We start from the raw sequence: 14,928 nt of genomic DNA, 5'->3' as shown, positions 1-14,928 counted from the left end.
ACAAGTATAAACCGGCGATTCAATTCGATAATATCAAACCTCCATTTTTACACTCTGACTACAAAAAAAAATTAAGCCTATATCACATCAAAGTTAGGAGTAATCAAGCCTTGATTTCAACGACCTAATTTTCACGCAAAATCAACTTTACGACCGGATTTGCTATCTTTGATCTGCCGCCTTGCAAGGCAACGTGATAGAGTTATTTTCCGCTTTAGTCCAACGTCGAGTGGTTTCACTTTTACCTGAATGAGAAAATTTCTACTTTCTGGCTTTCTTTCCCAATTAAAATCATTAATCAGTGCATTCGAAAAGGTTTTCGAGAATTTAGTTATTACGCGGTGCCGCTCATTTTTGTGGTAAACAACTTTATCTTGCTTCCCACTCTTTTCCTCCGCAATTCTCTTTTAAATACCGGCGCGCGTATCTTGCTCCTCGCTCGATAAGTTGGAATTACGTAATTCATTATGACGCAACCAAAGGCTTTGATTTATCACATGGCTCAGTAGCCCAGACAGCAAAATCCGTCATTTTTACATTGATTCAACGTCCGCAGACGTTGAATCAATGTAAAGTGACGGATTTTGCTGTCTGAAGTTAAATGATCAAAAATACTAAAAAGAAGTTGTGATTTTCTCTTTGAAAGGTCAGAACAAGCTTAAGAAAATACAGTGAGGTTGTGATTTTTTTTTTAAAAGGTCAGAACGAGCTTAAAAAATATAGTTTAACAATAACTATTAATTAGCCTAGCCTGCGCTACCGTATATCATCATCATCATTAAGTTCCTTCCTCTCGTCGAGGGTTGGAGGCAATGAGACGCCAAGTTTCTCTGTTTTGAGCTTTTTCTTTTGCAGTTTTGTAGTTAAGTCCTGACCAGTCTTCAATATCATTAGTCCAAATTCTTGGTGGTCTGCCCCTATTTCGTTTGCCGTTCATTTTTCCTTCTAGTAGTTGTGTTTGAATAGAATTATTGCGAATCATGTGGCCAAAATATTTCAATTTTCTTGATTTAATTGTTTGTAGAACTTCCATGTTGGTTTGTATTCTGGATAGTACATCTTTGTTTGTGATTTTATCCTTCCATGAAATTTTAAGCATTCTTCTATAAATCCACATTTCAAATGCCTCAAGTCGTTTAACCATTTGTGATGACAGTGTCCATGTTTCTGCATTGTAGAGTAGTGTAGTCCATATATAGCATTTCGCAATTCGTTTTCGAGTGTTGATGTTAATTTTGCGTGTTGTTAATGTCTTTTTCATTTTCACGAAGTTGTTTCTTGCTATTTCTATTCGTCTCAATATTTCTGTATCGCATCTGCCATTTTCAGTTATTGTGTGTCCCAGATAGGTGAAGCTTTTGACTTGTTCGACCAGCATTCCGCCAATGGTAATATTTAAACTTGGTACATTTTCTTTTCTTGTAATAATCATAGTTTTCGTCTTGTTTATGTTGATTTTCATGTTATATTCCTTTCCAATATTGTTCACTTTTTCTATTATTGTTTGGAGAGCTTCTGTTGATTCCGCCAATAAAACAGTATCGTCTGCATACCTTAGGTTGGATATGTTCATACCTCCTATGCTGATACCCTCCATTCCATCAATCTGTCTGAAAATCATTTCAGTATACAAGTTGAATAGACATGGAGATAGTATACATCCCTGGCGAACTCCACGTTTTATGTCCATTGCACCAGATAGACCATCTTCCATCTGAATAAACGCCTTTTGCGTCCAATATAGATTTGCTATTAGTCGCAGATCTTTTCCATTTAAACCTATATCAGCCAAACATTGCATCAATTTTTCGTGTTTAACTCGGTCAAAGGCCTTTTCATAGTCTATAAAGCAAGTATAAACATCTTTATTGATTTGGTTGTAACGTTCACATATAGTTCTCATATTGAAAATTCCTTCCCGTGTTCCCTTTCCAGGCATAAAACCACTTTGAGTTTCATTAATTTCATTTTCGATAATTTTTCTATTTCTTCTAAGTACAACTCTCAGCAAAATTTTTAGTATATGACTCATGAGACTAAGGGTTCTAAATTCAGTACATTGTGTGGCTTTTGGCTTCTTCGGCAGTTTGACAAGAATGGATTCATTCATTTCTAGTGGTATGTGGCCATTCATGTAGATGTTATTACATAAGTTATGAATATGTTTTAGTCCTTCACAATCCAGAGCTCTTATCATTTCCGTTGTTATTTGATCTTTACCAGGAGCTTTATGGCTTTTCAATTCATTTATGGCTTCATCAAATTCAGATTCCAGTATTGGATCACCTTCTTCATTATTAATAGCAGGAATATTTCCTCTCTCATCTCCATACAGGTCGCTAATATACTCTTCCCATCTTCGCGTCACTAGATCTCGGTCGAAAATCATTTGTCCGTCTTTATCCTTGATGCAATTGTTTTGTCTTGTTTTTGACTTTCCATTACCAGTCATTTCTTTAACTTTTTGATGCGTATCTCGTGACTTGTGCGTAGCTTCTAATTGTTCTATAGTTTCACACTGTTCATCCCACCACTTTTGTTTTGCTGTTTGGCACTTATGATTTATTTCTTTATGTAGCTTAAAATACTGGATATTATTGTCTTTGTTTCTTTTTCTTTCTGTCATCAAGTCTAGAATCTCTTCATTCATCCATGGTTGCTTAGAGGCTTTTTTCTTTTGTTTTAAAACTTTTTTGCTTGCATCATTCAAGTTCTTCTGTATTTCGTGCCATTGGTTTTCAATCATGTTCTCAGTGTCACCTTCTTGTGGTCCAGATTCGTTGTTCAATAGGGCAAATTTGTTGTTCACCAAAAGATTGTACTGTCGTTTCGTTTCTTCAATTGTAAGTTGATTCATATCTAACTGTTCCAAAATTGGGTTTTGTTTCATTTTTTTCAGTTTTATTTGCACCTTTGCAACAACTGGATTATGATCAGAGTTTATATCAGCTCCAGGATACGTTTTGGCTTGTTTTATTGAGTTCTTGAATCTTTGATTTATCATAATGAAGTCAATTTGGTTACGATATTGATCTCCAGGGCTATGCCATGTGTATAGTCGTCTAGGTGGTTGTTGAAATAAAGTGTTTGCTATGACCAGCTGATTGAGTTTGCAAAATTCCAATAGTCGTCTTCCTCGTTGGTTAATTTCTCCCAAACCATAACGTCCTGTTACTGGAAATTCATATTGGTTTCCAACTTTCGCATTCCAGTCTCCCATTATGAACGTAATTTCATTCCTTTTCGTATATGATAAAACATTGTTTATCTTGTCATAGAATTCTTCTATTTCTTCATCTGTATGATCTTGTGTTGGTGCATATACCTGTATAACATTTATGTTGAAAGGGGTTCCTTGTAGCTTCATCATTATAATTCTGTTGGACATTGGCCAATATCCCATCATTGCAGATGCCACGCTTTTCTTCATTAGAATTCCCACTCCATGCATATGTTTACATCCGCCTGAATAGATCATTACAAAACCATCATCTGCTATTTTACCATTATCTTTCCACCGTGTTTCACTAACTCCCATAATGTCAATTCCCATTTCTTTCATCTCCTGTTTTAAATTGTCATAACGCCCTATAGCATGCAATGTTCGTACATTCCATGTTGCTAGTTTGAGCATCTTTCCTCTAGTTTTCAGACAGCCTCCGTCAGGCTCATGCCGTCCATAGGGCTTTGGGCATGTGCCATCATCATAGTTGTCCATACTGGTAGATGGAGATGCTCCTTCCCTGTAGCAATTGAAGGATGTCTCTGCAGGGGTCACGGATCGATCCTTATATCTCACTTCATTGTTACTGACGTTCATTGTAGACTACGGATAAAAATACTCGATGAGGCTCCAATCTCTTTCGAGGTGACTGGCCGTTACTCACTTTGTCAAGAGTACGCCCTAGCGAGCCACATCGCTTTGCTGTTACGCCCTTAGAGCCATTGACCCGATTAATGAGTTCATTTGCCTCTCCAGCCGATCCAGTCTTCATGCACTTCATGGGATTGACTTCCCAATAGACATGCCAAATGCAAACCATTTAGACATGCACCTCACTTAGTTTAGTCCGGCAGTCGAGCCGTTACCAGGGTGTGGCCGTTGGTGTGCATTACCAACTACGTGGAGCCATAAGTGAGACTTAGGATTTCAGTGGAGGACCAAAATTCTCTACCCACATCAGGGATGTGCGACTGGTAGGAACAGAGGTGCTACCTCTCATGAAAATCCCTACACCCGTATATATTCTTATATAAATAACGTATTTTTGAAAAATGTAGCCTTCCTAATACTTTACTCTATTTCATTATTCTAAAGCTATCTTTTCTTTTACAATGGCTTCTTTGTGGACTGAAGACATAATGCAGTTAGCTCTTGAAGAAATCAAATTTGGCACCAGTAGCGTTTCTACCTTCACAGCTGCATTTCTACTTTCTTTTACCACCAATCGTCTCTTTGTTCAAAGCACATTTTTGTTTTTATTGTATTAGGGCCGACTCTTTTCATTGTATTGTTGCATCACAACATTTCGTAGCGTAAACAATATCTTTCCCAGGTTGACATAATTGAATAAACGAAATAATCCAATCAACAATGAGGTAATGGTGATAAAAGTTCTGTATTAAAGAAACGTGTTTTTTTTTTACAAAACTAGGAAATGAATTGTCAGACCTAGAGTTAAAACGATCCCAGCCATCAAAGTTGATGCTTTAACGTTGATTTAACGTCTAACGACGTTGAATCAACGTTAAAACGACTTTTTGCAAACTGGGCGAGTGTGGCAATAATTGGCAGATTTATTTGCTGTTGTTCAAAGACGTAATTCACTAGTTAATCATGGACCGCGTATTAGCAAATGCACGAGCGCGTTAGGCCAACACGCGACGCGCATTCATCTTTATTGCGTGAATGCGCGAGTAATAGCGTTAATTACCGTGACGCGAAACCACAAGTCGTAAGTTTGTGATTTTTTGCACGATCATAGAGCAGTACTAGACGAACATAACTGAACAAAAATAAGACGAATTTTCCGCTTATTAAATGATGTAGAATAAAGTTTTTAAAAAACCTCCGCGCAAGAAAATTATGTAGCATGTACTGTATGATTGTATGTCAGCGTGACGTCAAGGTGACGTAATAATCATGTTTACTTCGTGATTTTTGATCGATTTTTCTGGAAGTGCTAGATAAGCATAAGCTCAGCAGTTTTTAAACTTATTTTACTAGTTGACGAGTAGGCTATTGAACTGTTCAAGGCATAAGTGAAGTGCTGGCAGGCCTAATCAATAAATCATACGTTGCTGTACTTATTGTGGTGTTGTCGGTGCACGAAGGTTCCGCTTCTTCATGGTACAAAGTTTCTTTAGGGAGAGTAGAGCTATTCGCTGTTTCACTGAATGTTAATTAAATTATTTTATGAATGTCACATGTTATATTTTTCAGACGCTAAATTAAGTAGCCTACTGTATTCTACAGTGCTTTCAAATTAACAAAATGTTAGAAGCTCCTGTCGCTAAGAAGGCAAAACTGAGACATTATCACGACATTACCAATTACCATTCCATTAAAACAATATGTGCATGATGTTTTGTTAGAATAAAATTTGAAATTAAAATTATGTGTATTCAAGTAGTTAAGGTTGAGTGTGCAAATTAAGAGGGTTTGCTTAATTCGTTAATTATGTATTATTTTATTAAGGACTAAGATTAAACACGCCCTTGAGTTTTCTGATCTATGTGCAATACAGTTTTGACTAGTGGCGTTCATGAGGCGTCGACATAGCAAAGTGGTCCATTGGATATTTTTTTTAAAAATATGGTTCATGGGCCAAAAAAGGTTGAGAATCACTGGGCTAAAGCACATGAATCGTAGTAGCTGTAGACCTTTGTCGTTTTGGACCTTAGTCACAGATGAACTTGGAAAACAAGATTAGCCTACTGTTGTTGTCAAAATGTAGCAGGAGAACATCTTATCAAAGAAAGATTAAATGCCAAATAGCTCACAGCATAGTAGGCTAACTTTTAAGAATATTTGATTGTGACCAAGCACTTCATACGCAAGCTTGCTCCGTTTGCACTTAGTGATCCTTTCTACGCCATTACATACTCCTGCATTTTTTTTCAAGCGCATAATGAAACCAAATTTCTGTGATTTGGAAATGAAAGAAGACAAATGATTTGACTCTCAAATCAACGAGGATAAAAACATTCATAAAAATATTTTTTTTTTAAATTATGACTTCTGCACGTCTGCACAAGACGATAATGATTCATAAATGAGTTTGTAAATACTTCATGGGAAACAATGTTTAAAAAAAAAAAAATCGATTGTGACGTATTCTTGAAATGGCGCTGCTTTTTAATTAACTTGCATTCGAGTTTCCAAATTAAAAAAGTTTAAAGGGCATAAATTGTGCAACTTAGGTGATCCGGATCCCCTAATCCCTATTCATCGCTAATAATACTATAAAGTGCAGTAAAATTTCAAGCCAATTGAAATTTGAAAAACAACATGAAAACAGTTTTCTTCATATAATAAAGTTTTTACTACAACTTCAAAATGATCGGGGTCACGTGTCCCCGTCCCCTTAGTTAGATTCTATTGCTGCTGATTATATTTATTTTTATATCAACCTACGACTCTAACATAGTTATGCGACAAAGTATTTTGCGGACCCATTTCAGAAAATAGTTTTCTATGCGACCCTTTGGTGGGCAGTTTCAGGGGCGCCGAAACGATTTTTGACTGGGAGGGGGGCAGGATTATGCAAAAAGGGCACTTTTGTGGCTAAAAGGCCATTTTCTATAAGTTTTAAGATGAGATATAGCGATAATGTTCATCTATCACAGCGTTTCTTAACCTTTTCGGACTCTAGCACCCATGTAAACAGGCCTGACCAGTCTAGCACCCCCTAACTATTGTTGACATACGACTACTACAGTGCCGACCAAAAGTTTAGTAGAGGCCGAAATTTTGACATGCCTTCAGATCGCTGACGATATATTCTGTAATGAAGTCTCTTGTTGTTTAACAAACTGTGCTGTTGTTTTAACGAAGTTGATTCAGGATTTGGTATTTGACTTTCATTCACCAACAGAAATTCAATTATAATCATATGTAAGTGAATCTACTCTCTTAAAACAACAGCACAGTTTATTAGGCGACAAAAAATACAAAATATACCGTCAGCGATCAAAAAGCATGTCAAAATTTCGACGCCGCCATTTCGCTGCCAAACTTTGGCCTGCACTATTGAAAAGAAAGCGATGTACAAATTGATCATTTTGTTTATTCTTCAATACTACTATCGTCATTAGTGATAAAAGAAATAGGAAAACCCGAGAATAGTGAAAGAACATGGACAAACTTAAGCATACTTAAGTTATCCAGCTGGGTAACTATAGTTACACATGTATCAATGGGATTTCTGTTGTTGCTTATGTGTGACCAATTTCTCTATTCGAGGTTTCGTGTTGGTCAAAGCCACTCTCATATCGTGGAGCAACCCATGTGGAAGGCGATTCCTTTGTTTTTATTTGGAGCATAGTGGAAAACGCCTTTTCACACAAGTAGGTAGTCGGAAATGGAACAATCAATTTTAGTGTTGCTCGTGCCAATGCAGGATATGCTGTCAACTGATCACACCAGAAATCAGGAAGCGGAAGGACGAAATTTTGTCCAACAACTCTGATTCACCTGCATGTCAATCAGTTTTAGTCTATTATCATCACTCATGTCTGCCAAGAAGGGCTGCTGTATCCACTCTGGATACGGGTGATTTGTGGGAATGTATTTTTCCATGATGGTTTCTAGAAGCGAGAGGTGAGCAACAATATTACAACAAAGCACCCACCAGGTAAGTTCGAACAATCTACTCAGGATCAATTTGCGTACTTGACTGGGAGATGACTACAATAACAGCAAATCATGTTGGCTACTTCGAAACAGAAATCATTGATATGACAACTGCTGATACTGGCAGAAAGATCAAAAAATGCAGAAAAGTAAAATGGCATTTTTTGGTATTATACTGCATGCATTTAGCACCCCCTACAGTCTATTCCAGCACCCCCAAGGGGTGCTAGCACCCCCGGTTAAGAAACGCTGATCTATCAGCTCATTATCGAATAATGATACAAGTGTCTAGTATACAAAGAAAAATGGCACGGAAGGGCATCATGCTATGTTATAATGATGTAACTTACTGTGATACAGAACTTTGTGTCGTGAATATTATTCTGAGGCAAAAATGAAACATTAGAATTAGGCTGAAAGCGAATAGCAGAAATTGTTATGTTGCAAAATGTGCAGTAGCTTACATGACCTCAAAAGGGCACCATTTCTCCCCTGCCCTCCATCCACAGAAAAATTGAGGGCATGGGAGGGGCTTCCGCCCCCCTACCACCACGCTTCCGGCGCCCTTGGGCGGTTTTCAGTCAGGGATATTAGAACACCGGGATTGCTGACTTAGCAAATTTCGATAAAGCGATGGACACTAGAAGGGTCAGCGCTGTTGAAGCCCGAAAATGAAAAAGGCGAAAGCACGTGTCAATTACGCTGTTGAGAAGTCGCCTTTTCTAGATATCTGTTGTATTTCTGTTTGATTAACTTAGATACACCACACTTTAATAGATTACACACAGACCACTTTATTGTACTTTCTCTCAGCTAATCTATCTCATGGTTCCAGTCTCGTAACAGTCGCACGTATTACAAAACGATAGTGAAATATAACAATGGTTTCTATGACGAAACACTGCAATATCCCTGCTGGAAGCCAGTCTCGTGACTGTGTGACAGAAAAAGAAATCCAGTCGTTGCTTTGCAGCTGTGTAGGCTAAAGTAGAGAATCTAACGATGTAGGATAGTGTGATAGTTTCAGCGTTTTAGTACCAGTACACTGGCAGTTAAGATTCAGTTGGCTAGTTATATAGAACATGGTCAGTTAAGTTTAGTATTGTTACAGACTTCGACGAATATCGGTAGTTGGCGTTACTTTAAATGTACATTTTGTACTTTACACGATTGCTGGACTACTGTCAGTATGTTGATACATTTTAGTACAGCATCGGTTCTGGTAGGTCACAGTTTGAATTGAATAAACAAGAGGCAAGCTTGGAGTCAACATTTTAAACTGTAAAAAGCGTTGTTAAAAGAGGTGTAAGATTTTAACGCTTAAATCTAAAATAGCTACAACAACTGCATGGGACTATTAGGCTATAGGTTCTCGTACGTCGTACCTACTAGTCTGTAAATATTGTCGGATTTTATAATTTAGGAATGCTAAAAGTTTCTATAATCTGTCACAGTGTAAGTTGATTTTAAGTTAATTAAGTTATCTGCAAATTTATTCCGTTCATCGCTCATTTTTAAAATCTTGTCGCGATGGTGAACACGTGCTGTGTACCGGGATGTAGCAGTGGCTACAAGTCGAGCAAAGAAGAAGACAAGCCCGCTTTATTTAAATTCCCTGCAGATCCTGATATTCGAAGAAAAGGGGTTGCAGCTATTCCACGCAAAAACTGGACTTTAAGTAAAAATCATAGAGTTTGCGATAAGCATTTTCATGCTAATGACTTTCAAACAGTTTCCTTTGATAAAAAGAAAAGACGAAAAGTAAAACGAGAAACCACCGAATTAGTTCGAAAACGGCTAAAACCTACTGTAATTCCAAAAGTGTTTCCAGGACTTCCTAAATATATATCATCAGCTCAAACTATCAAACAATCGTCTGCGTCCACTGCAGCCGGAAGAGCCGAGAAACAAAACGCAAAAATAGAAAAAGAAAATATGGAGTTTTTAGCAGTCGATGAGATTAAAGACTTTTTTGCACTTAAGAATGAACTTCAAAAAGTAACACTGCCTTTTGGATATGTTTTCAAAACTGAAGAAAACCAAATTTCTTTTCACCTGATTGACAATGCTAAGTTGAAAGAAGCCCCAAAATTGCTTGCTTCAGTGCTTGTATTTGACAACCTGACTGTTTCGGCCTTTTCGTGTACTTGGAGAGTCGTGCCATGCCAACTTCAACCACATTAAACGTCTTTACGCAATTGAAGAACACAAATGTTTAAAAGTTGCCCACACCTTGAAGAAAGTTTCGCTAAATCCCAGCAATGTGTCACGAACATCTCCGCAACATGCTTTGTGTAAGTCGCTTTTAAAACAGTTTTAATTTGCAATAGAATACCTAACGTACAGCATTCAATTCCGTTTAACTATTTGTTTTCCGTAGAGAAGATGGTGCATGTGTTTCATGAAACAGTAAAACATATGCTAATTTTCTATTGATTAGCCTAACTCTTATTGGTTACAACTACAAGTAACATGTAAGAAGTACCTGTATGCGTTTGTATACGATGACACCTGCTGCTGATCGCAGAACTAGAATTTGTGCAACTTTTACTGACTGTAAATTTTATGTTTAGTCTTGTTTTAATTTAAAAGTTATTACTTTTCAGGTGTATTCAGTGAGCCAACAATCACTGCCTTGGAGTATTATGCGAAAGACAATCCAGACTTTTTGGGGACTGCTCGATTTTTAAAATTTGTACTAGAAATTTGGAAAATAATGTCCTTGAAAACGCCGAACAAATGTGAGTTTGAAAGTAACAGTACGGTTTTAGTTTTTGCTAGTACATATATCTTACGCTTGCAAAGTTCAATCTGCTAGCAGTGGAAATGGTTGATTACCGTAGTTAAAACGTCCACCTCATGTATGGAATGCCCAAAGTTCAATTCTCAGACTAAAAGCTCTGGCATGACAGAAAACGTATCTGTGTTATGATTTTACATTATGTTGTGTGTCTGTTTGTTTGACCTCTGCAGTTATTGTTTCATGTAATAATAATAATAATAACAATATTTATATAGCGCCACATCCACAGTCAAACTATGCTCCTGGGCGCTGTACATGACAATGGCGATAATTAATACGGTACATTCAGTCATAATGTTCATTGAAATAGAACGTTTTCAAGCGAGCTTTGAATTCATTTAAATTTTCAGCTTCTTTCACACAAATAGGCAAACAGTTCCAGCAACTGGCAGCAACAACTGGGAAGGTACGATTTCCATATTGTGTCTTATATGAAGGGTTGCACAAGAGCAATTGATGTTGAGAACGCAAAGTTCTGGCAGGTTTATAATGAACAAGCAAAGTGTCCAGATAGTTCGGAGCAAAACCATGGAAAACTTTATAAATTAATAGACATATTTTGAAGCAAATACGATACAATACTGGAAGCCAATGCAGGGATTTTAGTATAGGAGTGATATTCTCACGTTTACGTGTTAAAGTAATTAGCCGAGCAGCAGCATTCTGAACTCTTTGAAGACGCAAAATAGTACAATGTGGAATGTTATTTAACAATGAATTTGAATAATCAAGCCTGGATGTCACAAGTGCATGAGTTAAAGTTTTACAAGCATCAACATTAATAAATTGTCTGATGGAACCAATATTTCTAAGATGAAAAAAGCAAGATTTAACAGTGGAACTGACAAAGTTTTCTAAACACAAATGTTGATTTAATGTTACACCAAGCAATTTAATTGAGTTAGAAGAAGAAAGATTGATATTACTCAGGGTAAGGGTCATGTCATTAAACTTTGAAATACACCGTTTCGGAGAAAATACAATAAACTCACATTTTTCTTGATTCAGTTTCAACATATTATAAGACATCCAATTTGAGATATCAACCATACATTTTTGGAATTTTGACTTAATACAACACAATGAGTCTTCATCAGTAACACGCAAATACAATTGTATATCATCAGCATATGAGTGGTATGAAAGCCCATGTCGCTTTATGATGTCAAACAGAGGTTTTATGTAGAGGCAAAACAGGACAGGGCCGAGAACAGAACCCTGAGCAACTCCAGAAGAAGTATGACATGACCTGCACAATGTTAAGCACTACCGCTTCCACTTAATTTAGCTTAAATTTGAAGAATAATTTCAAAATGATAAAGTTTAACTGTAAAGTATTAATTTATTGCAAACTCAAAGCCTCAATCATTTGTCTCTTTGTCCTCTTTTGACATGTCTGTTAAAGTGGAAAATATCAGGAGTGGTTGATTTTTGTTAATACTTATTATAAGTTGAGTTTCAAGACTTTTATATTTATATATTGTGTAAACAATATTATGTTGCTGTTTTTTGTATGCAGGCTACAGAAAAAGGGATGCTGCTTGCGAGCCTCTTCAACTGACGCAAAGCGAGTCGGACAGCAGGTTCACTTTTCTGAACACGGCTGCCAATATTTTGATATCTTGGAAGCAATCAGGCAAAGCAGGACTAACTAAAGAAACTTTCTTAGCATGCATTCAAAGTATTCAAGCAATGGTGTCTCTGGCTGAGCATTTAATATTCCACCACGACTTTCTTTACGTTCTCCCTGGAAAGTTTTGCTCCGATCCGATTGAGGGAAGATTTGGGTGGTACCGCCAAGTTAACGGTGGCAATTTTTTCATGTCCATAAATCAACTTTTTCAAGCTGAGAAAAAAATCCGTTGCTTAAGCCTAATCGAAAAAGAGTCCATTTTCAAGAAATCTAACCTTGCTCTTCAAAGTGAAAATACACCGTTACGTGAGGACTATGTTGAAATTACGGAAGACAATTGGCTTTTAAAATTTTTAAAACTGCAACCATAGACGAAATTTCCGAAACAGATTCTTCCATCACATACTACGTGAGTGGATACATTGCCAGAAGTGTATCACGGACAAGAAATGCACCCCGTGCAAAGATATGTTAGTTCAAGAAAACACTGATCCATCCATAACCGACGAATGCTTAAAAAGTAATCCAAATGAACTACTTGCGATGGCAAATCGTGGCGGATTATCGGTACCAACAGAATACTGTTTTACTCTCTGTAGCTTTGCGAACCAGCTGTATGCTGCAGCAATAGCAGATGAGCTCATTCGGAAAAAACTGCTTGCTACCAGCAATCAGCGAGGCTCATTTGTTGCAGCTGCTGCCAAATTTGCGAAGGACTCAGAGTCTTACAATGTTTTATTTTCGCAAACATGTACTTCAGGCCATAACAATTTCGATTTAATTTTAAGAGTCTCATTTAATTGCTTTGCGAAAAATGAACTGACACGGTTGAATCGTGTGGAAATTGAACCACCAGCAAAAATGTCTCGTACTATTCGCAAACTGAACTCCAAAAGTGCTAAATAAACTAAATGAAAATTACCCCATTTTGTGTTTCAATTCAACGCTGTTTATCTATTTGCTGTTTAAATTATTATAATATTTATTTATATTTATGCACTTTTGCATTAACATTCATTTCTGTGATGTTTAAATTGCTGAATTTAATGTTGTATACTGCTTTATTAATTTTGTTTTATCTGGTGTGAGACTTGAACCAGTGCCATTCAATCATGATCTTGAAAAGCAAGCGTTAAACCAGCCAGTCACTAAATGTATGTTGAGGAACATTTATTCTTCCTTAAATGCACTGCAACATAGTCTGATGCAGTAACCCTCCTATTGTCCACTTCAAAACAGAGTCAGCAATCCTGTTGTTCTAGATATCCCTGTTTTCAGTGTAAGGTATCTACTGTAGGCCCATTTTTAATTTGTTTGGCGACCCTAAAATTATGAATTGCGATCCCGCTTAGCGTCGGGACCTATACTTTAGGAATGCCTGGTTTAGATCAGCAGATCTGCTGCAAATTAGGCCTACAACACCAACCAGAGCCATAGAGCAATCAAATTTCATAATATCTTCTGCAGCAGTGTATGTCTTTGATAACATTTGGCAAATAGGTTCTCTCTTGAAAAAGCATTCTTTATACAGCCTTTCAACTTCGTCTTGGTCAGAGTTAGACAACGTTCTCCAATAAATAGTTTCATCATTTCTTTCAAATATTACTTCATCTGTTAAACCCATTGTGAATTTTTAAATTTGCAAAATATCTGACTTAATCTAAACGAAGCACAACAAAACATTGAAATAAGTTTCTAGCCTATGTTTCCGAAATGTTGTGTGAGGAATTGCCAGTTTCTCTTAGTCAAAGCACCCAGAAGCACTGTTGTGCAGAAGTCTAATAGTCTACTGCAGTGCTTTAAAAACTTTTTCAGTTTTGCTCACCCCTAGTCACCTGCTACAGCTTATTCACCAGAAAGCAATATCATTGTGACCCTACAATAGTACGGTAACATTCTACTTAAATTGTCGGACTTGTTTATGGCCTTTAACTTATATGGCCTTCGTTTATGACGTCACTGAAAATATTGCCCCTCCTGGGAAATACCTTCTTTTCCTTGACCTTTATGTAAAATCATCATCACCATGTTTTTTTTTATTTCTTATCAAAGCTGAAAAACAATATCACTTGCCAGAACATTACAAGAGTCTGGAAATACGTAAAAGCGACAACATGCGAACCGTAAAGCGTCTTCGAAAAATAAATAACTTTCGAAACCCGAAGAGCTAGGACAAGGGTGTGCAGCTTTTATGGGCAATCGGGTCTCTGATCGTCTCGTCTGCATTTACCAAACAAAATGGTCTTAAGTAATTTTGTTTAAAACGCCCAACGTTTTCACTCAAAGAGATATTACGCTTCCAATAGACAAATTCAAGACAAACAACATATCAAATTAAGATTGAAACAGAGTCAGAGATATATAGTGAGAGAGTAAGCTTTCAATTAGATATGGCAAACACCTACCATAAGCTTATTTCGGAAAGATGATATAGTAAAAAACTGGTACTGTTCATCTTTATGTCATAACATGAAACTGCACTATTCGTACGAATTCACGCTATAGGCTCACATTTAAGCTACAAACGGGTCAAATAAATTTGGACTATGGACTAAAACCACGCCAAACAGAGAGTTGCAGGGTAAAGTTTGAAAGCTATGACACATATCTACGCTAAATACACACAATCTACGTTGA

At 36.9% G+C, this 14,928-nt stretch overlaps 1 protein-coding gene across 1 annotated transcript in view; it reads right to left on the bottom strand.

Annotated features, from left to right (window-relative positions):
- Positions 1–13,946, bottom strand: part of LOC145782237 (uncharacterized) — a 32,170-nt gene extending 18,224 nt beyond the window's left edge. Inside the window, exon 1 of the mRNA XM_082594018.1 lies at positions 13,718–13,946. Coding sequence (XP_082450144.1) covers positions 13,718–13,915 — 198 coding nt within the window. The 5' untranslated portion in view covers positions 13,916–13,946. The remainder of the gene's footprint in view (positions 1–13,717) is intronic.
- Between the last annotated feature and the right edge of the window lie 982 nt (positions 13,947–14,928).

This window comes from Aplidium turbinatum, chromosome 13 (assembly GCF_918807975.1).
Source record: "Aplidium turbinatum chromosome 13, kaAplTurb1.1, whole genome shotgun sequence".
Taxonomy (NCBI): domain Eukaryota; kingdom Metazoa; phylum Chordata; class Ascidiacea; order Aplousobranchia; family Polyclinidae; genus Aplidium; species Aplidium turbinatum.
This window is presented reverse-complemented; position numbering and strand designations above follow the sequence as displayed.